At 44.6% G+C, this 25,437-nt stretch overlaps 1 protein-coding gene across 4 annotated transcripts in view; it reads left to right on the top strand.

Moving 5' to 3' along the window:
* The window catches only part of TRIM2 (tripartite motif containing 2), a 162,678-nt gene that overhangs the window by 42,655 nt on the left and 94,586 nt on the right, over positions 1-25,437 (top strand). Inside the window, exon 1 of one of the 4 annotated variants that reach the window (XM_027597792.2) lies at positions 3,488-3,606. The exons of 2 other annotated variants lie outside the window; for them this stretch is intronic. In XM_027597792.2, the coding sequence (XP_027453593.1) occupies positions 3,577-3,606 (30 nt within the window). In that variant the 5' untranslated portion in view covers positions 3,488-3,576. Of the gene's footprint in view, positions 1-3,487; positions 3,607-23,514; positions 23,821-25,437 lie in introns of those variants that run through there. One more of the 4 variants, XM_027597800.2, reaches the window with a different exon arrangement.

Raw genomic sequence — 25,437 nt, forward strand, 5'->3', positions numbered from 1 at the left:
GGAGCAGCATGGTGGAAGAGAAAGGACTTGGCTCCATTGCCTTTGGGAAGTTAATTAAACTTGCTGATTCTCAGTTTCTGTAACAATAAAATGGGAATAATAATTCCTACCACCACTCCTCCGAGTGGTTTTGACCAGTCAATGGAATCAAGCATGAGACGAGCCCGCATACAGTAGCCGTTTACCAAACATGAATTTGCTCACCCTGCTTGCCACCTTCCTTCCCCATCGGATGGTCCTGCTCTTTCTTAGCTTTGGTAGAGAGGGCACCCAGCTGCCCCACAGTATCTGGTGCTTAATAGATGCTGAACAATGCATAAATATTAAATGAATGAATGAATGGATTGAATAAATCTTTTTAAAAAATACCCTCAGTAAACTTGTGGGATGCCCTTACGAAGAAGGAGCCTGTTGAACCCAGACGATACTGAGGCTTTAAAAAACCCCATAAAATTAACCACTTTAAAGTGAACAATTCAGCCATATATAGTATATTCACAATGTTCTACAAACACTACCTCTGTTTAGTTCCAAAATAAAGCCTGCACCCACTAAGCAGTTTCTCCCTATTCCCCCCCGTCTCTCAGTCCCTGGCAATCACCAATCTGCATTTTGTCCCTGTGGATTTTCTATTCTGGATGCTTCATACAAATGGAATCCTATATTATGTGACCTTTTATATCTGGCTTTTTTCACTTAGCACCAAGTTCTTGAGGTTCATCTATGTTGTAGTATGAATCAGTGTGTTCCTTTCTATGGCTGAGTACTATTCCGCTGCACATATGTACCACAGTCGGTTTATCCATTAATCTGTGGATGAACATTTAGGTTGTTTCCACCTTTTTTATCATGAATAATGCTGCTATAAATGTGAGTATACAGGTAATGGTTTGAGTATTTCCAATCCTGTTTTCAGTACTTTTGGTATATGCAGAGGAGTGGACTTGCTGGGTCATATGGTAATTCTCTGTTTGACCTTTTGAAGAATTGTGGTGTTTTCCACACCAGCTGCATCATTTTACACCCCAACTAGCAATGTATGAGAGTTGCAGTTTTGCCTCATCCTTTTTAACACTTTTTCTTCTTCTTTTTTTTTTTTAATAGCTATCCTAGTGGTTGCAAAGTGGTACCTTATTGTGTTTTGATTTGCATTTCCCTAATGACTAATGATACTGAGTATCTATCTTTTCATGGGCTATTGGCCTTTTGTATATCATTTTTAGAGAAATGTCTATTCAAGACTTCTGTCCATATTTAAACTGGGTCATTTCTCTTTTTGTTGTGGAGTCATGAGAGTTCTTTATATATTTTGGATATTAGGCCCCTATCGAATATATGATTTGCAAATATTTACTCCTACTCTGTAGGGTTACCTTTTTTTTTTAAAGATTTTATTTATTTATTTGACAGAGAGAGACACAGCTAGAGAGGGAACACAAGCAGGGAGAGTGGGAGAGGGAGAAGCAGGCTTCCCACTGAGCAGGGAGCCTGATGCGGGGCTTCATCCCAGGACCCGACGTGGGGCTCGATCCCAGGACCCTGGGACCATGACCTGAGCCGAAGGCAGACGCTTAACGACTGAGCCACCCAGGCGCCTCTGTAGGTTACCTTTTCACTTTCTTGATAATTTCCTTTGATGCACAAAAGTCTTAATTTTGATGAAGTCCAATTTATCTAGTTTTCCTTTTGTTGTTCATGCCTTTGCTGTCCTATAGCTCTTTTTTTTTTTTAATGACAAGATCATAATGTTTTAGAGGAAAACTAGACCTTTTCCAGAAGGTAACCTGTTCTTTAGAGTCAAGAGCTATGTGAGTCCAGATACAACAGCTCCTTTGGGAATCATTAGGAGAAGAGAAGAATCAGAGGCAGCTTCATACCCTATTTGGAAGGGCCACCAGAGGAATCTTACTTTAATATGAATTAAGTATCAGTGGAAGAATCATAAATATTTTTAAACTGACAGAGATTAGAAAAGAGAGTGCCTTTTGATTATTATTTTTATGATCCAAGGGCTCATAAAAGGGCTTCATACAGAATTTGTGGAAAATGAGTATATTTCAGCATTTTTCAGTTTCTTTGCTAGTTAATTTTGATAGTTGCTATGCTTCCTTATGTAAATAATGAGACTGTTCCAAATCGTAATGACTGTATTTTTCTGAAAGTTTATATGGCTATAATTTATGCAATGCCACAAATCAACCAAAGAGCTCTTAACTTTATTTTTACCTCGGTGTATTATTTAGAAATCATATACAGAAAAAAGCCACAGTTTGTTTTCTTGTTCTTGGTCATTATCGTAGGGTATTAAAAGGTTCCACTGGCATAGTTGCTTCAAAAGCAGAATTTAGTTAAAATCAAAAGAGAAAAAAAGAAAGCCATGGCTATTCTGTCTTCTTCTTTCAAACATACTGAACTAACTTCTGCTTTGTTTGCACATGTATGATCGGATAAAGTGAGTATTTAAAAATGAGGGGCGCCTGGGTGGCTCAGTCGTTAGGCATCTGCCTTCAGCTCAGGTCATGATCCCAGGGTCCTGGGATCGAGCCCCGCATCGGGCTCCCCGCTCAGCGGGAAGCCTGCTTCTCCCTCTCCCACTCCCCCTGCTTGTGTTCCCTCTCTTGCTGTGTCTCTCTCTGTCAAATAAATAAATAATCTTTAAAAAAAATAAAATAAAATAAAAAATAAAAAATGAATGTGAATCATTTATATTTGGGGGCAAAAATAAGCCTATTTCTCTGGGTTCTGAAGACATACCAATCAAATCAAACCTTTTCTCTGTGGAGGTAGTGAGTGCCTCTCATCAGACACTTTAAAGATTTTATTTATTTATTTGAGAGAGAGAGAGAGAATGAGAGATAGAGAGCACAAGAGGGAAGAGGGTCAGAGGGAGAAGCAGACTCCCTGCTGAGCAGGGAGCCCGATGTGGGACTCGATCCCGGGACTCGATCCCAGGACTCCAGGATCATGACCTGAGCCAAAGGCAGTCACTTAACCAACTGAGCCACCCAGGCGCCCCTCTCATCAGACACCTTATACGACAAAATAAGCATGTCATAAAGGCATCTTCCTTGGATTTTGTTCTTTGACTGAAAAACTCTTATCCACCTCAATAAATAGTCCATTTATTGACCCCAGAAGAATGAAGATGGCTAATGCAACGCCAATGTTTGTGACTTTGAAAATATATATTATTATGTGGGAAGCATACGAACTTTTCCTTGAAATTGGTCTGCAGGCAGTAATTAAACTTTTCAACTTGGACTCCTTTCATGCTGCTGGGCTGTAAAGTTGAGGACTTGGCCCTTCCTCTTCGGCTCTCTCTCCAGCTCTCCAGTCTCCCTGACTTCAGAACGAAACATAATATCTTAAGCTAACAGAGCCCAAAGAGGCTGATCATTGGCTCCCATTGTCCCCTGATACTGCAGCCCCGCCCCTTTGGCTTGTGCTGACAAGCTGTTTATATTTTTGTAAGGGCCACCCTTTAACTCAGCAGCCTGATGACTATAATGGGCCCAATTGTCCGCGGGCTGCAGAGAGCTGAGTCCCCACATCCGAGGAGGCTGGGGCCAGTCTCTGATGCACGGGAGTGGCCGTTATGGAACACGGGTAAGGACGAGTCTGAGTGTGTGATGACGCTTTTTACGGGCTAGTCGGTTAGTCCTGGGCACCGTTTAAGAGAAGTAAGTTGCGATTGAATGGCTAGCTTTTTCTTGGTTTTCATTTGTTGCCTGCTAACCACGGAGGGAGAAGATCATTTCTCTGGGATTTGCTGACAAAGCTCATAATGATCCTGGTCAGCCCAGGCAAGAAATGCGCAGGGAAGCAAAAAAAAAAAAAAAAAAAAAAAAAAAAAAAAAAAAAAAAGAGGGGAGAGATGCAAGTGGGTTTGACACCAAAGCAACACGGGAGAGGCAAAGCACACGGCTACCTCAGTGATGCTGAAAGGCTCAGAGGCTGTTCTGTTTCCTAATTTAAGCGTTCACAGTCAGGAGTTGGGCTCTGCCACGGTGGGGTTTCTGCAAGCCAGCTGTTAGCCGATGGGAACTCAGTCGACCCTGTTTGAAGGGGTCTAGTATCTGCTGGTATTTTCAAAGGGCAAACCATAGTAGTCTTGTATGTCATAAATAGTTCTATTCAGAGATGTGGGAACGGTTTGGAGCTGCAGGCCATCAAGTTTTACTGCCCATAAAAGTGCTCAAAGGGTACGATGGCCGTCTGCAGCGGGGCTCAGGAATGAAGGAAGAGCCCCAGGCGATTAGAGCACTTGTCCTTGACTACCCAAGAGAGAAGTCGGTGGGGCCAGAGGACACCATGGGAGAGGGAGTGAAACCTGAAACGGGCTTAGCCAGCCCACCTGGGGGTTCTTTCTGGTTTCGCGCTTGTAAATAAATGAGCGAGGGCGGAAAACTGCTCGGGCTCCAGTCTTTGGTGCCTGATGTCATCGTCCCGGCTGCTCTGTTTGGTGCTAAGACGCCTTTCATGGCACAGAGAGGCTTGAGAGGCAAGGGAGGTGGGTGTGCTGTGTCTGGGACCACAAGGGGGAGGGGATGGCACCACGAGAGCTCTGGGAATTGTGTTGGAAGTAACTGCCTCCTGCTAAACGGAAAATCACCTATGGCGGCTTTGATCAGAGAATTTTGTTCTGTCCTTTCTGAGGAGCCTCACGGTGTGAAGTGAGTGAACTCACAGTCAGGGTTTGATATGGACACGAGCCTGAAAAGGTGGAGTTTGACTTTTAGAGAAGCTAAAGGTGACTCATGGGACTTGAACACATCTGGCACTTTATAAACCTTCCCACTTCTCCTAAGCCCCAGCATTTGTATTTGTTATCTGGATACACCACCTTTAAAGCCAACATGTCTGGGGGCTCCTGGAGGAATTAAGTCAGATGCAGAGGTTGTTTTTAAATGAATTTGACGCAAAGCAGCCTGAATGTTTCGGCTCAGTGTATGAAAATACCAGGAGGTCTCTGAGTGAAGCCGTGGTCTCCTGCAGTGGCCTGAGAGCCCAGGAGAGGGCGATGAGTTGCCCCATGGGCGGTCTTGGAAAGGGACAGGCAGGTGGGGCGGAGGCTCAGCAGGAAAAGGAGAGGGTGGCCTCATCCCGCCCCTCCTGACTCGGGCCTCACACACGCTGGCCTCCTTCAGATCTGTGCATTCTCCATTCCACCCCAGATGGCAAGACAGCAGAATGAGGAGGGCCGGTGAGAGAGAAGATGGGGTGAATTCCAGGAGACCCCACAAGGCACAAAGACAGCTCTTATCCAGGATCTTTTATCAGAATGGTGGGCATGCCAGGTTCCTGGAATTTCAGAGGCAGAATTTACATAAGCTAATGCTCACCTAAGAGATTTACAATAACAATATTCTAGAGCTTTTAAATACTGAGGACTGTCCTCATGGGCCCACGAAATCAAACAAGCAAGCATGTGTGGATGAAATGCTATGACAATGGCACATACCAATGGTAATAACAACGACCCTTTATTGAGCACTTACTACGTGCCAGGCTTTCTCTCACTCGGTCCTCGCCAACTCCTTAATGTAAGGACAGTTATTGTCCTTGTTTTACAGAGAAGGGTCCTGGGGCAGAGAGGTTAAGTAACTTGCACAAAACTTCTGAAACAAATAATGCAACATATGTTAAGAAAAAAGAAGAAGATAGCAGGAGGGGAGGAATGAAGGGGAGTAAGTCAGAGGGGGAGAGGAACCATGAGAGCTGATGGACTCTGAAAAACAAACTGAGGGTTCTAGAGGGGAGGGGGGTGGGGGGATGGGTTAGCCTGGTGATGGGTATTAAGGAGGGCACGTTCTGCGTGGAGCACTGGGTGTTATGCACAAACAATGAATCATGGAACACTACATAAAGAACTAACGATGTAATGTATGGTGATTAACATAACAATAAAAAATTAACAAAAAAAGTAACTTGCACAAAGTCACACAGCCAGTAAGCCACCTGAAATGCGAGTCACCAGGAAGGTATCCAGTACCTAGCCTTGTGTTATGAACTGAGGATTTCCTGGAGAATATAGCTGGCATTTCAAGAATTCATCTAGTCATTGCTACCAAAATGTGGTCTCCTGCGGAAGCTAATTGGCAATCGGGAAGGAAAGCCACTCCTCTAAATGGGTGAGAGTGCCGAAGCCTAACAGTCTTGCCCCACTGAGCTACAGGCCAGGAAGGGCTAGCTTCGGGGAGGCGTTTGGGGCCTGGCCTGGCCCATGCTGCATGGTGTGGTGCCCCAAGAGGGACGACACACAGAAGCAGCCACTCAAGAACCCAGGGGTTGAAAGGAAAACCTTTGTTCGGACAAACTCTGGTTCAAGCCTCACCTTTGCACGTGTACTTGTATAATATTGGGTAACGTGTCTCTTCACCCTCAGACTCAGCTGCCCCAGCGAGGTGGTGGGGACAGCAGTATCCATGTCCCTGGACCACGGTAAGGATGAAATGTAATGGGTACAAGTTCTCACGGTGCTCGGCGCACAGCAAATAATCAATATTAATTCTTTAGTTATGACTGCTCCCAGCACTCAAAGGCAGTCCCAAACAGGGACCGAGTTTGTGGAATGCCTGCCTGGTTTGCCTGTGGCATCTAGAGACGGGAATGGTGGGAGGGCACAGCATGGCAGACAGGTGGACCAGCTGGCTGTCTGTTCTCCAATCCTCCACCCCGCATCGGGGGCTCCAGATAATCACACCTCCTCTGCACCACGGTTTCCTGATCTGTCCATGAAGTGACATCATCAAGGCCCATTCTAGCTTCCCATCTATGACTCTAGATCTGACAGAAACCTCCCTTACAGGGACCTGTAAGCATCACTTATTCATGGTCTGAAATCACCCTGGAGCTCACTGTTGATCATGCTTATCCATACAGAAGGATCATCTGAGAATTAATAGACGGGCCTGAAATAGTCTCTTGGAATCTGCTAGTTTGAGAGTGTCCTTTGAAAAATATGCTTCTTATTTTCTTAAGAGGTAATATGTTCAAGTCCGTTACTTTTTATAATAAGAAGGCACCCATTTCTTAGATGATCCTTTGGATGTTTGAAGATAATTGGAAAATGAGTTAAACAGACATGGTTTTCTGGAGGCAAAAATTGGGAGCAGCTAGAATAAAAGCAGCTCTGAGTAGCGGGGCATTCACTGCTCTATGTGTGGTGACAGGTGCTAGTCTCATGTTTTCTTGCTTCTTCTCTCTGCCCACCTCCTGGCTGGTGTAAGACCCACGCTGCATCTGTACAATGGTGACACATCTTGTTAGGCCAGATGCTCACAGAAGAGGTGTGAGGGGCTCCTCATATCCAGAGACCTGCAGGGTTAGGAACTCAGATGGTGTCATGTTCATTCCTTTCTCTTCTGCTGCTCTCTTCCTCTTCCTCCCTTCCTCACTCAGATGTTTACTGATCATTAGTCACTATGTGCTAGTCTCTGGGGATATAGAGCTCAAAACCATGGTGTTGGCCCTAGAGGAATTCACATTCCGTTGAAGAATCCCATGGGGCAGTGTTATGACAGACATAATATACAAGGTGCTGTGGGAGGGAGCCCCCTCAGCTAGACTTGGGACGTCACTGAAGGCTTTGTGGAGGAACGGATGACACTAGAAGTGAGGCCGTATGGAAGATTGAGGAGGAGTGGGTCAAATGGAGATGGAAGGAAGGGTGACTGGTGGTTGTAGTTTCTGATTTGGTTGGTCAGTGGTCGGTCTTGGGGACATCAGTGTACCAGGGGTGGAAGCTGTTGAGACAAGGGGATCAGCTGGCGCAAAGTTCCAGGGGCAGGAGACAATATTCAGGGAACAACCAGTTGTTTGGTTTGGTTGAAACCCAGCATGTGAGTGAATAAGTGATCCTGGATGAGATGGAACTGACAGGAAATGGAGCCAAAGAAAATTGTCTTATGAGGATGAGTCAAATGTGGTAAGATCTTGACAGTTGTTTAATCTGGGTGCTGAATATTTAGGTTTCTGTGTTTATTGCAAATGTTCATAGTAAGTTTTATGGAAACGTAGAATATCCCATTGATGTACCAAGACCAGAACATAGCTCAAACAGAGCTGAACTTGAATCACAGGTCTGCTGGTTTATAGTGACTACTGAGGACTCTGGGAAGTTACCTAACCTCTCCAGTTCTCATTTTCCTCACACGAACATGGGAATAATAATCATGTCTACCTTCTTGGGCTTTTATGAGAATTGAAAGGATAGAACATGGAGAAGGCCCTCCATAGTATTTGGCATGGAGTCATCTCTTTTCCATCACAGATGGATCATCTCATTTATTCTGATTGAGGTTTCTAGATGATGCTCTACAGGGTGCCAAGCAGAGACCATTTAAATGTTCGATAAGTTACAGAAGCATGAACCTGCAAGGCAAGGTCTGGAGCTGGGAGCAGACCTGGGGCAGTGGTAGGGAGTGAAGAACATAGCCACACCACAGACTCTTGTGTGTAAGTTTAGAGGGTTTAGCCCCTGCAGATGATAGCTAAGGAACAGAGAGCCAGATACCCTCCCTACGTGGAGCAATGGAACACTGATTTCATTCATAATCCCTTGCATTCCACGTATTTTCTGTCTACCTAAATTTTCAAACGAGGCACACGGACACCCTCACACATACTTAATAGGTATGCTATTTTGTTATCCAGGATGTTAAAGGGACCCATCAAAAAAGATGGAAGGCGAATCTGGGATTGCATGCTCTGGGGAACCCCTGGGAGTCATTGAGAAACAACTCAGGTTGCACCTGCGGGAACCCCTATCACACACCCTTATCACACCTGCAGTCCTGATCAGCTTTTCAAGGAGAACGGGTTCCTGGTAGGTCTTTAACTACCAGGTGTGTTTGCCCACTCTCAGCCTGCACTTTCTAGTACTGTACCTGACAAGCTGACACTAAAGGAAAGACACACTTCACATTTTACAGCTGAGAACTGCAAATAGAACTTGAGTGAAATTACTCAAACAGTTGACTCTAGAAACCACAAGGAGCCAAAGGGCCGACCTCTGACTTTACAAACAACAGCTACGCTCCTGGACACCAATCTCTGGAACTCACTGGGAAAATGCTATGTATCTCTTAAGGGGTGTGTAGGAGGAAAACATTTAAATCTGTAGCCTCAGTGTAAATAAACTCAGGGCTGGCAGTTTCCATGTGTTCTTTGAAGTGTTAAAGAGCTAAATACAAATATCTTGAGATCCGACAAAGGACCCTCCAAGGATGGAGTTCTCACTGCGTGGGAACTTTCTCCTTCCCCAAGCCTCTCTGCTCTTCCCAGGGGGGTAAAACACAGAGTTTAAATTGAACTTTGAAGCTGTAACCTGATTTCAGAACTATATATACCATAAAGAGCACCGTGTGTTTTCTAAGATAGCTTCAAATCATGTAGTTTCCCAGTGTATTCCCAGTTGCAACATTGGAAGACTTAATTTTATTTTATTTGTTTAAGATTTTATTTATTTATTTGAGATAGTGAGGTGAGAGAGCATGAGCGGGGTGACGAGAGAGGGAGAAGCAGGCTTCCCGCGGAGCAGGACCCTGGGATCATGACCTGACCTGAAGGCAGACGCTTAAGGACTGAGCCACCCAGGCTCCCCTTAATTTTATTTTTTTACTTTTTATATTTTTTAAAGGTTTTATTTTTAAGCAATCTCTACACCCAGCATGGAGCTTGAACTTACAACCCTAAAATCAAGAGCTGCATGCTCTCCTGACTGAGCCAGCCAGGCACCCCTGGATGACTTAACTTTAAATACAAGAGCTTTAAGCCAATGTTGCTAGGAGCCTCTGTTGCACAAGTCCCGTGAAATCTACAAGGCTGTCTCCTTCCAGGGCCCTCAAGCGCCTCACCAGCAACTGGCAATAATTGCATTTCTAGGAACGCCCAGAAGAGCCAACTCTCTTTAATATGTCACTGACATACAGGTTCTTCCACTGGGACCCAAGCAACAAGAACTAGAGCTCTCAGGATATGATTCTTGATCTGTACTCCTCACTGGATGATTCTATTTCCTTAAGAGCATTTTTTTTTAAAGATTTTATTTATTTGACAGAGAGAGACACAGCGAGAGAGGGAACACAAGCAGGGGGAGTGGGAGAGGGAGAGGCAGGCTCCCTGCCAAGCAGGGAGCCCGATGCGGGGCTCGATCCCAGGACCCTGGGATCATGACCTGAACCGAAGGCAGATGCTTAATGACTGAGCCACCCAGGCGCCCCAAGAGCATTTTTTTAAAAAGATTTATTTTATTTATTTGAGAGAGAGAGAACGAGAGGGAAGGGCAGAGAGAGAGAGAATCTGAAGCCGACTCCGCACTGAGCCCGGAGGCTGACACAGGGCTTGATCTCACAACCCTGACATCAGGACCTGAGCCGAAACCAAGAGTTGGTTGCTGGGCCGACTGTTCCACCCAGGCGCCCCTCCTTAAGAGCATTTTTAACAACAACAACAACAACAACAACAAAACAAAAACAGCAGTGATCAGTGATTTCTTAGAAACATGGCCCCTTTATCTCCTCCTCTAGGATAACTATTGTGTCTTCTGGATACTATCTGTGGTCTGGGCACACTGGGGGCACAGCATAAATAGGAATTAATGCTGGCCCATTACAAAAAGAGAATGGAAAGACCCTCTAAGGTAGCAGTGACCCTACACGCCCCAGAAGCCTTGTTGGAACTGTGGCGAGGAAAGATAGTGACAAGGTCTGAACAAAGCAGCTCTCTTCCCACGCTCAGCGCCTGCAGTGAACCAAGGGGCGCCATTGTCTGAGCTGTCATTGAGGGCCGGGAGGGGGGCCCTGGCAGCTGCCCCGCCTTCCCCATTGCTGTCCAGGGGTATTCAGGGAATACGGGCCTCCGGTGTGAAGCTTCCTTTTTCTCACGGGCCGCGCCACCCACGGCTCCACGGCTCCCCTCTGCACACAAAGCTGGTGGTGTCATGGCTTCTGGTGTGCCTTTGGAGGAGCATGGTTCTTGGCGGATGGGAGCTGCTGATAGTGAAGGGAACAGTGCTTAGGGACTGCTGGCCTTTGTCCTATCCAGAAATTGAGGTTACGGGGTCAGAGCAATGTCGCCATACCATGCCATCTCCAAGGCTGGCTGTAAACCTGCTCCTTTAGAGCGAAAGCACGTCTGGCTGTGTCCACACTCACACTGAGAGCTTTAAAAGTGGGGTAGAGGGTCACCTCAGCGCAGCCCTCTCCCCCCCAGTTGTTTCTGTGGGAGCTGCGATGTGAATGCCTCCTCCCCCAAGTGGATGGAAATCTCCATTCCCTGTCCTAGCTCCCTGGGAAGCCCAAGGCGACAAGGGGAGGGGGTGCAGGGGGCAGGGAGAAGAAAAGAGGTGGTGGGGGGTGCCGGAGATTAGGGAAACCAGACCAGCTTTTTTCTCTCCCCAAGACGTGTTTGTTACTGTGGCGGGAGTTTTTGTTTGGGGGACTTTTTTTTTTTTCCTTTTAGTCAAAGCAGTGCGTTCTGATTCTTCCAGAGAAACAACTCTTTGTCCAGTTCCTTCACAGGGAAATTGTGCACATAGCATCCAGGCCTAGGCTTGTATCTCTAATTCCCTCTATTAATTCCGAAAGGGATTTGGGTTTTGTTCCATTCACCTTCTCCTCACAGAGCCCATACTTTCTCAGCCACTGACTGGAAAGCTTTGTGCGTGTGATATATCACCAGGCCATCAGGCTACAACTCTCCAACTTACGATGGAGAGGACTAACACTGCTTAAGCACTAACTGGATATCAGGGACTGTTCTAAGTGCTTTATATTTACGAGCTAGTGAGCAGTCCAAGATAGGTACTCTTAATTCTCTATTTTCTTTCTTTCTTTCTTTCTTTCTTTCTTTCTTTCTTTCTTTCTTTCTTTCTTTCTTTCTTTCTTTCTTTCTTTCTTTCTTCTCTTTCTTTCAAGATTTTATTTATTTATTTGACAGAGATTGAGAGAGAGCACACAAGCAGGGGGAGTGGCAGGCAGAGGGAGAAGCAGACCCCCTGCTGAGCAATGAGCCTGATGTGGGGCTCGATCTCAGGACCCTGGGATCATGACCCAAGCCCAAGGCAGATGCCTAACCGATTGAGCCACCCAGCCACCCCTATTTTCTTTTTTTTTTAAAGATTTATTTGTTTATTTATTTGAGAGAAAGAGAGAGAGAGAGCAAGGAAGGGGAGGGGCAGAGGGAGAGAGAAACTCAAGCAGACTCCGAGCTGAGCGCAGAGCCAGACGTGGAGCTTGACCTCACGATCCGAGGATCATGACCTGAGCCAAAACCAAGAGTTAGATGCATGACCAATTGAGCCACCCAGGCACCCTTTTAGACTCTTTTCTCAAATGAGGAAACTGATGCTCAGAGAGTTAAGAAAGTTGTCAAGGTCATACAGCTGGTCAGGGACAGGTTGGCATTCAGGCTCCTTAATCCCTATGCCATCCCCCGAGGGGTGCTTCATATTCTTTTGTATGGATGCACAAGAGGGTATGCATTCATTCCCCTATTTCTGGTCATTTAACGTCTTTCAAAAATTCTTTCTGTTATAAATAATGTTGCGATGAATGGTTTTGTAATAATAACTAAGTTCTTAACTAATGTTAAACCACTATGTGACAGGCACTGTTTCAAGTTCTTTATGCAACTCTTTGTAACAACCTATTATTACATTTAACAGATGAGGAAATCGAGGCACAGAGCAGTTGGTGAAATATTTTGTCCCAGATCGCACAGTTAGGAGTCATAGAGCATCCCAGAGCTACTGCCCTAATGAAGCTGTCTGGACAAATATCCATGATCACACCTCTGATATTGCCTTGAGAAAAAATTTTAAGCTGGAATTACTAAAGCATAACATACAAATATTTTTAAGGATCTGGATACATAGCCTTAAACTACTTTCCAGTAACACTGGATGGTTATGCTAATTTGTGTTCCCGGGAGCACCCTGTAATTGATTAAGGAATCTAAGTTAGATAAGGCCCTGGTAAATGGAGATGTCCCTCTAGCCCCTGGGCAATGTATTCATAAACCTTTTTAGCTTTTGTTGGCTGATCTAGGCACTTACTATCATTAATAATAGTTTTATGAAAAAATATATCTAGCTCAAAGCTACACTTGGAAACGGGCATCTGTGGTGCTGGTAATGTTCTACTTCTTGATCTGGCTGGTGTTTACCTGTTGTGGTTCCTTTGGGATAATTCATTCATTGAGCTGTTGCTTTAGGACTTGTGCACTTTCCTGTTCGTAATTTATACTTATTAAAAGTTTATTTTATTTTATTTTAAGATTTTACTTATTTATTTGACAGAGAGAGAGAGAGCACGAGCCAGAGGCAGAGGCAGAAGCAGACTCCTCTCTGAGCAGGGAGCCAGATGCAGGGCTCAATCCAGGAACTCTGTGATCATGACCTGAGCCGAAGGCAGACGCTTAACTAACTGAGCCACCCAGGCGCCCCTAAAAGTTTATTTTAAAAAAGAAATCTATGTATCGGATATACATATGTTGGATGTTAGGCACAGAATAGATTGAAATCTATCATAAAGAATAAGAAAATGACTCAGTTGTCACCATATTTTCTCCTCGTGTTGGATAAAAGGAAATTTTGAAAGAAACATTTTCATGGTTTCTTTTTTTCAATCTCTAATGCAAGAATTGAAAAGACATTGAATTACAACAATTCTAAGAAGTAGGGTCCTCAAAAAGCCCTTTGCCTGTTTTTATGGTTTTTGTTTTGTCCAAGTAAGATTTTTTTGTTTGAGACTTCAAAAGTATGACATGTATTTAACATATGCAGAGTTTATGATGAGTGAGTTTTTGGCAAGGACCTGAGAACAAATATTAAGACCCCAGAGAGAATTGTTCTTTCTGTCTTGGCTTTCTAATGTGTTCTTCCTTAATACTTGGTTTTGAAGTCATGTGTGGTTCTGTGATCTGGCCCGATGCCACGATTGAGTAATGTCCCTGGAGACTCAGGAACATCTTTCCATGAGTCTTCTTGAGCTAATGCATCAGCTCAAGAAGATCAATATATCATCAAGGAAACATTAAAAGAGTACGCTCTTACTCTCATGGAAGCCAATGGCAATTTCCTTGTCAGATTCCTTTTGAAATATTATTTTAATGCTTATTTCCCTTTGCTGTTTTTATATTTGATCTAAAATTAATTGTTTAGCCCCATTCAGTTTCTCAGTCCCTGGACTCCAGTTGTAATTTTTATCAGTTTTTATTCCTTTGCCACAGGGGATTTAAAAAGATGCAGAATAAGAGATTATCTTGTGCCTTTTATGACAAGACAAAAGGAGGCATGTTTCCCAATTCTTCCCTTATTTACCACCCCCCAAATGGTCTCACCATGAGATTCTGTGAGTTCTTTGCTTCAGTCACTAATATTCCTTTGTTTAGACTGACTTTCTTCCATTTCTACCTAACATCTTACCATTACCTCTGTATTAGTCAGCTCAGGCTGCCATAACAACATAACAGCCCGGGTGGTTTAAACGACAGAAACTTATTTTCTTAGAGTTCTGAAGGCTGGAAGTCTAAGATCTAGCTACCTGCATGATCAGGTTCTGGTGAGGAATTCAGTCCGGGTTCGAAGATAGCAGTTGTGTCTTCACGTGGCCTTTTACTGTGCTCAGAAGTGGAGAGAGAGAGAGCTCTGTGTCCCTTCCTCTTTAAAGATAATAATCCTATTGGATCAGGGTCCCATCCTTATGACTTCATTTAACCTTGATTATTTCCCCAAGGACCCTATCTCCAAATATCCTGATGTGGGAGTTAGGGATTCAATGTATGAATTTGGCCAACCCCCCTGGGGGGGGGTGGCATAGGAGGACACAATTCGGTCTGTAATATTACCACAGCCAATACAATTAAAATTGAAATTTGTTTTACCTTTCAAAGTGGCTTCTCTTCCCCCTAGTGTTTCTGTTAAATGACATTTAATTTTTTAGTTTGTAAAACATTTTTTTATTTCTGCTAACTGTATTATGAGAATTCGGACATAAAGAAGACATAGACCCTACTCAAGTAGACTCTTCAAGGAGTTTATAAAGTAATGAAGTAGATGAATGGCATGCACAAATAACCAGAACATTTGGGATGTTGGAAATACTCTCAGTGGACTACATTGTGCTATGGGATTCAGAGGAAGAGATTACCCTCACCCAAGGGCCACTCTTTGAGCTTCAGAATCAGTGACAGGCAGGATTCGGTCTAGGGAAAATGTAGGAAAGGACACACCAGGCTCAGCAGGAACAGACACCAGGAAGGCAGGAAGGTATAGTTCATTCGAAACTTGGGAAATCAAGAGAGGAACGCTGTGGAGTTTAATTTTATGTCGTAGGGGGAGCTTAGGTTCTAAAATCAGTGCTGAAAAAGAGAGGCTTAGTGACCAAATGGCCCTCGACAATCTGGACCTATTGTCCCAATAGCACCAGTTTCTCCTTCAGTGTTGCAACAGAGCACAGTTTCTTTGAGCACTGGATGAAGTAGTTGGCTGTGTTTAGGGGCTGTCTTGGGGGTGGGTGGGGAGGAAGGAGAGTTGGGGAGAGGGAGGGAGGCAGAAGAAGATGAATGAATGAGATCACACTTAACATGGCAGATGCTCACACAACGATAACCATGGGAAAGCCAAGGTTGACTAAGAGAACTGCAGATTCTCTCCAACTCCCCCATCCCAAATGGACAAAGAACATGAACTGGAAACTAAAGGAAATATTAATGGAAATGATCATATTTAAAATGTTCCACATCACTAGTGATCAAATAAATACAAATTTTAAAAGTTTTATTTTTAATTGAAGTATAGGTGACATATAATTTTATATTAACAAATAAATACAAAATTAAAAAACAATAATTTACCATTTTCTCCTATCAGATTAGCAAATATTTTAAAGTAACACTGTTGGTGAAGGTGCATAGCTCAATTTCATACATTGCTAATGGGAATGTAAATTGGTATAACCTTTCAAGAAAGTAATTGTGCAATGTCTTATTCTCTTGAGAGCCCTAGAAATGTTAATACACCTTGACCTGATAATTCCGCTTACAGGAGTCTATCTTGAAAATATAGAGATATGGACAAAGATTTGTGTTTAGCAGTTTCATTGAAGTTTTATTTATAATAATTGGAAGTTTAGAAACAATCTAAATGTGAATACTCTGGAAACTGGTTGTGTAAATGATATACAAATTAATGGCATATTCTTAGTTGTTTAAAAATGTGTTTTCTAATAATTTTACTGATATAAAATGAATATCATAGCATATTTTTTAAGATTTCATTTTTTATCTTATTTTTTAATTTTTTAAAAAAGATTTTATTTTTAAGTAATCATCACACCCAATGTTGGGGCTCAAAACTACAATCTCAAAATCAAGGGTCACATGCTTTACTGACTGAGCCAGCCAGGCACCCTTGCAGGATCTGTTTTTTAAAAACAGGTTCCAGGGGCATGTGGGTGGCTCAGTTGTTTGGGCATCTGCCTTTAGCTCGGGTCCGGGGGCTTGGGGTCAGATCCTTGGGGTCTGGGACTGAGCCCTGCGTGGGGCTCCTTGCTCCGTGGGGAGCCTGGTTCTGCCCCTTCCTCTGCCTGCCGCTCTCCCTGCTTGTGCTCTCTCTCTCTGTCAAATAAATAAATAAAATCTTAAAAAAAAGGTTTCAAATTATATACATATATAGTAAAAATATGCACAAGAAGAAAAAAGAGACAATAAATGGTAATGTCATTTCCTAATTCTAGTCATAGTCATATACATATTCAAACATGTACTAAGCATATCGTATGTCTTGCAATTTATTTATCTGTAGGTAATAGATCTATAGATAGATTTCTGTTTTATTCTTTTTTTAAGATTTTATTTATTTATTTGAGAGACAGCACGAGTAGGGGGGATGGGGAGAGGGAGAGGGAGAAGCAGACTCACCGCTGAGCAGGGAGCCTGTCAGGGGACTCCATCCCAGGACCCTGAGATCATGACCTGAGCCGAAGGCAGACGCTTAACTGGCTGGGAGCCACCCAAGCACCGCTGATTTATTCTTTATACTTTTCTGGGTTTTCCAAAATTTCTAGAGCATCTAATTGCTTTTTATGTGAAATATGCATTTTAATAAATCCATTTCATTTCTTAGGGCCCAAGCCCACCCTTCCATAAAGTTCTGGTTACTGTAGTAGAAAAGCGATCCCTCACTTTTCTGTGACTTCCGAATCCGTTTTATCACATAAGGTCTTGAACTAGAGCCACGTGTACATGTGACTTTCTTCGCAACTAGTGTGGGAGCTCCTGGGAAACAGGGATCAGGCTTAGAGGTCCCAAGTTTGTAAGCAAAGCCTAGCTCTCCCTCCCCACCTTTTCCATAAAGCCTCTCCTGCTATTTGAAAATAGCAGTGGGTGAGTTCTTCCCGTGAATCCTCAAAACAGTTTTTTATGTCTCTTTAATTGTGCTTTGGGTTATAGTTAATTGTATTTGTCTTGCCCCCTCTACTCATCATCCAACTCCTTATTGTAGGAAATGAACCTTGTTCCTTTTTATGTCCAGAGAGGGGGCCTTGCATTAAAGTGTGTGCTCAGTAAACATCAGTTGGATTTATGACTGAATGAACCCAGGCCCTTTCCAGCTATTTCAAACAGGCGCCTTTCAGTTAGCCTCGAATCTGAAGAGTTTAAGGTGGCTGTACGGGTCCACAGGCAAGGGGCTGGGGGTAGGGGCGGATAAGAGAGCCTACAAAAACTAAGCAGACTCAAAGCACTGAGCAGTGCCAGTCATGAGGCCTCATCCACCAGAAAAATCTGCCAGGAAATGGGTCCACCTTGACTCACGATGCCCCAAATAATAGTCTTTGCTCCTCTCTGGGTCCTGAGAACTTTCTCTGGGAAGCTTTACCTTTTTTCACCATTTCACGAACTCCTAGAGATTAATTCCCAAAAGAATTCCATTCTTCCAGTCATAAATTGAACGCCGTAGATTTGTCCTGCACCCAAATTTAGGCCCTAATCCTCCAAATGTGCCATTAAGAGAAGAGTTTAAAGTCAGATTTTATAAATGTTTTAGAATACAAAAATAAAGAAATAAGTCACAAGATTCGGTTCAATTTGACACGTTGTGCTCCAGGTTTTTGCAAAGCCTTGTTCTGGGTACTGTGGATGGTGTAAAGATTAAACAGGACATTGATCTCATTCATAAGATCCCACATGGTGACGGTGGTATAACAGAGGGAAGGGAGGGGTGGAGTGGGAGAGGTCTGGAGAGAAGGAGAACATTGCACATGATTTCCAAGGTTCTGGGTCAGGACTGGATAGAGGTGGGAATAGTTGGGAGGCCTGCTGGTGGCTATAATTGTGTTGGTGGTGGCCATTGATACTTTGGGTCTGTGCCCTGGAAGTGTAAGATGTGGGTGGGTGGGATTCAGATAGAATAAGAAAAGCTCTGGGGTTCCTGGGTGGCACAGTCGGTTGAGCATCTGACTCTTGGTTTCAGCTCAGGTCGTGATCTTAGAGTCATGAGATCAAGCCCTGCATTGTGCTCAGCTCTCAGTGTGGAGTCTGTTTGATATTCTCTCTCCCTCTCCCTCTAACCCTCTGCCCCCTCCATAAATAAATACATCTTAAAAAAAAAGAATAAGAAAAGTTCTAGGAAAAAAACCCCAAAATTCTAAGGCAATATTGGATAGAGAATGTGAAATGAGACATTGTTATAGAAAATAAAATAGTAAAGGATTGTATTTAATAGAACTCAGTGCATCTGCCAGTGTTCTTAGCTGCTGACAACAGAAACTACTCTAGTTAGTTTGACCATAAAATGAATTTATTAAGAAAAATAAGGACACTACCAAGAAAGTGAAAGGACAACCTACAGAATAAGAGAAAATATTTTCAAATCATATATCTGAAAAGGGACTTGTATCCAGAATATAAAAGTTCAATAATAAAAGGTAAATTTTAAATTAAAAATGGGGAAAGAGGGGCGCCTGGGTGGCTCAGTCGGTTAAACGTCTGCCTGCAGCTCAGGTCATGATCCCAGGGTCCTGGGATCGAGTCCCGCATTGGGCTCCTTGCTCAGTGGAGAGCCTGCTTCTCCCTCTCCCTCTGCCTGCTGCTCTGCCTACTTGTGCTCTCTCTGTCAAATAAATAAATAAAATATATTTTTTTTAAATGGGGAAAGAATGATGGTTGCACAACATTGTAAAGGTACTTCATGTCACTGAACTACACACATAAAAATGGTTAAAATGGTGAATTCTGGGTTATGTGTATTTAACCACAATTTTAAAAATTATTTTTTTTTTAAATGTGCAAAAGATTTCTGGGGCACCTGGGAGACTCAGTCAGTTGAGAATCCGACTCCTGATTTCAACTCAGATCATGATCTCAGGGTCCTGGGATCGATCTCTGGTGTTGGGCTCCCTGCTCAAAGGGGAGTCTGCTTCTCTCTCTCTCCCTTCCTCCCGTTCTGCTCCTCCCCACTCATGCACACGCGTGTGCGCTCTCTCTCTCTCTAAAATAAAATCTTTTTTTTAAAAGATTTTATTCATTTGAGACACAGATACTGAGAGAGAGCATGAGCAGGGGGAGAGGGAGAGGGAGAAGCAGACTCCCCACTGAGCCAAGAACCCTACATAGGGCTTGATCCCAGGACCTGGAGATCATGACCTGAGCCAAAGGTCTTATCGCTTAACCATCTGAGCCACGCTGGCACCCTTAAATAAATCTTTAAAATAAAGTAGAATGTGCAAAAGATTTCAATGGACATTTCTTCAAAGAAGATACGCAAATGGCTGATAAGCACATGAAAAGATACTCAACATTATCAGTCATTGGGGAAATGCCAGTCTAAACCACAATCAATACCACTTCACACCCACTAGGAAATCGGAACCCTCATACATTGCTAGCGGTAATGTGAAATGATGTAACTGATTTGGAAAATAGTCTGGCAGTTCTTCAAAATTTTAAGCACAGAATTATCCTATGACCCAGCAACTTTACTCTTAGGTATATCCAAGAGCAATGAAAATACATGTCAGAACAAAAAATTGTATTCATATGTTCATAGCAGCCTTATTCACACTAGCCAAAGAGTGGAGACAATCCACATGTCCATCAGCTGATGAATGGGTAAACAAAATGTGGTCTACTCATACAATGGAATATTATTTGCCAATAAAAAGGAATGAAGTACTGGAACGTGTTGCAGTATAGATAATCCTTGGAAAAAATTTGCTAAGTGAAAGAAGCAAAACACAAGAGGCCACAAATTATATGATTCCATGTATATGAAATATCCAGAATAAGCAAATCCTTAGAGATAGAAAGTGGATTAGTGGTCACCAGCGGCTGAGAGGACAGGGAAAGGGGGAGTGACCACTAGTGTGTCTGAGATTTCTTTCTGGGATGATGATAATGTTCTGGAATTAGATAGTGGTGATGGTTGCACAGTTTGTGAAAATACTAAAACCCATTGAATTGTACGTTTAAATAGATGAATTTTATAGTATGTGAATTTTATCTAAAAACTATTCTATTCAAAATGAAGTATATTGGGACGCCTGGGTGGCTCAGTCAGTTAAGGGTCTGCTTTTGGCTCAGGTCATGATCCCAGGGTCCTGGGATTGAGCCCCACGTCAGTTCCCTACTCAGTGGGGAGCCTGCTTCTCTTCCTCTGCTCATTCTGTCTCCTGCTCTCTCTCTCTCAAATAAATAAATAAGTAAATACCTAAAAAAAAAAAAGAAAAAGAATATTAAGTGGCTCAGAGAATCTCCAAGAAATCTAGAGAATCAAGCTCGGAGGCTACTCAGCTGAGACTAATGTCTAAATTATATACCAGATGGTTCCAGAATGAGCCCTAGTTCTGCTCCTCTGAACATGGCCACCACAGACCCTCTGTTGGACCTTCACCCCTGTTGTGCCCTTAGGGTCCATATCTCTCTGCCAGGTTCTACCACCAGACAGAAAACGGCTTCTCTGGGGTCTGTCTTCTCCTATCGCCTTCATCCCAATGGAAGTCTAATGTCTATCCATCCGACTGCCAGAGTCCACATCACAGTTTCAAGCCCTACCTCCAAGGGAGGATGAGAAAGCAGGTTGTGGTGTGGGAGGCGAGACTCAAACAAATGTCCACTACCCCAGACTTCTCTCAATGGGTTTGCCTGGACAATGGTTTTAAAGTCATAAAATATTGGAATTACGTGGGCCCTTTGAAGTTCATCTACTAGTCTGCCCATTTGGTCCAATGACTGCAACAATCCAAAGGCAATGGGCAATTTCTAGCTTTATCTTTCCTGGCTTTTTAAGCATTTGGCAATGTTAATCACTCTTTTTAAAAACGTGTCTTCCCTGTGTGTGGATCACCCCTTATGTACCTTTCTAATTGGTTTTCTCTCAGTTTCCGTCCAGAGATGCTCTCTTTGCCCACTTAAAGCTGATGTTTCTCCTCATCGACATGTTCAATCCTGCTCCGAATAACTCAGTTCAAATTGTGTGAATGTCGTGGGTTAGATTGTGTTCCCCTGAAATTCATAGGTTGAAGTCCTAACCATCACTACCTCAGAATGTTACCTTATATGGAAACAAGGTAATTTCCAGATAGGAAATAAAAATAAGGACAGATGTAATTAGTTAAAATGAGATCACACTGGAGTAGGGTGGGCCCCTAATCCAATATGACTGGTGTCCTGACAGAGAGGGGAAATGTGGACACCCTCGCTCAGGGAGAGTACCATCTGAAGATTGCAGTTATGATGCCACAAGCCAAGAAACTACCAGAAGCGAGGAAAGGGTCCTGGAACAGATCCTTGCCTGGCACTGTCGGAGGGAGCATGGTCTTGCTGACACCCTGGTCGTGGATATCTGGCCTCCAGAAGTCTGAGGCAATACATTTCTGTTCCTGAAGCCACTCAGTTTGTGGCACTCTGTTATGGCAGCCTAGCAAACGAAGTGAATTATTTCCTACTCCTGTATTTACCATCTATGTAAATAAAGGTGGGCAACTCTCTAATTTGCATTGCTAGCCCATAACACCCAAACTGCCTTACAGATCCATGGGGCTGCCTTGCCTGCTGGGATATTTGCATTTGGATATCCTACAAAAGCCATACACTCAACTTGTCTAAACGCAGCTCATCCTTCCTCTGGTCCTACTTGCTCTCCCTTCATTTATCTGACTTGGCAGATGGTACTCTCCATCCGCCCCAGTGCACACGTGTCTCAGAACCTGGGTGAAAGCTTCCAGCTCCACTCCCCTCCTTGTTCCCAGGCACAACCTCCTAAAGGTTTTGCCTTTCTCACATCTTTGGAGTCTTTCCCATCCATCCCCACCTACCTCCACCCCCTTCCTAGGCTGTCTTCCTTCCACATGGCTTCCTCAGTAATCTGTCTGAAACACAAGGGTTCCCACAGCTTCCAAAAGTCCAGTCCCAGAGTTTAGCAGATGAGACCTTCATGCTCTGACTCCGTAACCACATCTCTCGCCTCTGTTCCTCTCACCTCTTTCCTGCAGCCATACAGAAGTTCAGATATTCCCCCTGCCTCTCTCTCTCCGTTCTGCCTGATGCCTGCTCAGTCTTCAAAACTCAAATGCAGCCTCCTGTGGGAAGGAAGCCTTCCTTGATTTCCAGCATGATTGAAAACCTGCTTCTCTGTTCCCTTAACCCTTTGGGCATACACTCTATCATAGCAATTTCTCCAGGCGTTTAAATTGTTGGTCTTCTCCTCTCACTCTCCCCGCCCCGCCCCCACCTTAATATAAGGCGCTTTGGAGTAGAGACTGCAGGCTTTTTCCAGGTTTCTATTCTCAGCCTAGTGCCTGGCACATGGGAGGCACTCATAAATGTTTCTAGAAGGAAGCAAGGAAGTCAGGGGTGAGGAGTGGGGGGAGACTTCCTACCCCAACCTATTTTACAGAATAAACAATAAGTCCCCAAGAGGCAGTAATTTCTCATCATTTTCAGGGCTGATTGTGTCGTAGTTGACTCATTGTCAGAACTGACTGAAGTAAACACCGAGATTTTTTTCCTGTCTCCCATTCAGGAGTCATGATTGCTTTCAGTAGCATAAACTATCCTGTAATGGACGCTGGCCCTTTTCAGTTCTCTCAGCCTCATCAAACTAAAGTCATTTCCCCCGGAGGGCCAGAGTTTGCATTTGTGTTTACAGGACTGGCAGGGAGGACGCGCTTGCTGGACTAGACCTGCAAACCGAGCCAACCCCCCTTCTCGGCCCCCCTGGGCTGCGATTGGCCCTTCTCCGGAGGCTGGGCGCAAGAGCCTTTAGTCATCGCACTGGGAAATCTTTCTGGAGCTGGGCGCCAACTTGCGTGTTGTTTTCCGGCTCTTTGTGCGGGGATTAGCTGCCGTGCGGGCTTTGGGAATGCTGCGAGGGCCGGGCAGCACGTAATCCAGGATTTGCCTCTGCCTCGCGGCTTATGGAAAACAGATGTCTCTCCGCTCCGCGCCTCGGCACAGGATGGAAATGACCAACCAGAGAGCCTTTTGGAACCGGGGACCCCGAGCTAAAGGCATCCAGAATCCAGCGGGGAGGCAGCTTTCCGCCCGCTCGTCCGTTTCTGCCACTTCCGCCCAGCTCTCGGACCACAGCAGGCGGTGAAGCCGCTCCAGCTCCAGACACGGCTCCGGGAGGAGCGGGCGCGGACGGGCGCGAAAGCCGAGGTCGCCTGCCGCCACCGGGGCCGCGCGCGAGCAAACCCCGGCCCTGGGTGGGGGGGGCCGCCACCCGACCGGAGGCGGAGGCGGAGGCGGAGGCGGAGCCGCCGCCCGCCGCCTCCAGCCAGCGCGCCAGTTCTCCGCCGAGCCAGTCGCCCGCGGGCAGTAAGTCAGCGCCGGGGCTGGGGCGGCGCAGCCGGGTCCACCTGGAGCCTTCCGCTCCCGGCCAGGTCCGGGCGGACTGCGGTGTGGGCAGCCTGCCGCGAATCCGCTTCCGGATCCTGCCAGCGGTGCTGCGATGCCAGGCTGGAGCCGGCGCCGGTGGGGACGCGCCGGTGGGGACGCTGTCAGCCCGGGCTGCGGAAGTGCTAAGCCTTCTCGCGGCGTCTCACTCAGGCCCGGGCTGGCCGAGGTCCCTCACCCCACCCCCTCCCTCCGCGGGAGACCGGGCCCCTCTGCCCTGCCTGCAGTATATGTGCACAGCTTCGGAAGTAAAACGGTTAACGTTATTTTGCACCGAAGGGGGGGGAGGGAGAATGGATATTTTGCGATCTTAAAAGCAGTTGCTTTAATGGTTTTTTTAAAAAGATGGGTTTCCTCTCCCTCTCTCTCTTAAATTTCGGTCGTTTTGCAAAACGAACTACTCAAATAGATTTCCTTCCTATTAGGTTCCACGCAGCTCAAGTTCATGCTACAGTCCTAGCTTATTAGAGGAGGGAGATGTGGATTTTTGAGGGTTTGCAGAGCTCTTTTTGATGGATATGATTTATTTTGAAAATGCATGCCCCGTGTTGAAAACCACATGTTGCTGGCAAATTGGGGTGGGGAGACAGGTTTGTCGCATGAAACACCTGTCAGATCCAAAGCATTCTAGGAACCCCAAATTTGTTCCCACCTGTAATCCAACCCCATAGAGCAACGGGTAGCATTTTTACCCTTCCACTCCCCCAGGAAATCACCAGCCTTAAATTATGAAACAGAGACAGCTTTAGATTCAAATGCTTTTTACATAGTTAATTTTAAAGTCCTTAGAGTTCCAGACATCCAAAGATTAGGTTAGCCTTTAGGGAAAGAGGCGTTGTTGTTCTTGTGGCCTATGCAATGCTTTTTTCACTAGACAATTTTTGACCTATAATAATGGAGATTAATTTTTTCATCAATTTTTTAGAATGTGGTTATGGGATTGACCCTCGATAACTTGTATTTCCAGGTTCCTTTAGCAGGGGAGGGGAGGAAGGACTGTGCCCGGGTCACTACCTCCTGGCCCTACTTGAGCTCTAGTTTCAGATTTCCACTTGATTTCATCCTTGGCAGATGTAGTCCCCGCCCTTCAGCTGAAAGAGACAAAAGAGCAGGAAGGATTCACAACACTTTGACTATCACAACCTCCACCAATGAGGCAAAGAATTTGAATTCTTTATGACGCACATTAGGTTTCCTTCCTCTGCAAATTCAGGTACACTTAGCAATCAAGGATCAATTTAAAACAACAAAAAATTCTCTGCCTTCCTCGTCCCTTAAGGTAGATAGGGATTTGGCTGAGTTCGGCAAGGCTACATACATTAATGAAATGTCTTCACGGTGAGATAATTCAGTCATATTCTGGACTAGCTAGAGGGTTAACGCCACACCTGCTCCCTCACCCTCGTATGTGCACGTTCTTTTCCCTGTGCTCTCGCTTGTCTTTCTACCGTTTTCTACACTCTCTTAGGTACATACATGACTCTATTTTGGATCGTGGAATCTAGGATACCATTACTTTTCAGTGTCAAGGTTTGTTTA

Source organism: Zalophus californianus, chromosome 2, assembly GCF_009762305.2.
Source record: "Zalophus californianus isolate mZalCal1 chromosome 2, mZalCal1.pri.v2, whole genome shotgun sequence".
In the NCBI taxonomy this organism is placed as follows: domain Eukaryota; kingdom Metazoa; phylum Chordata; class Mammalia; order Carnivora; family Otariidae; genus Zalophus; species Zalophus californianus.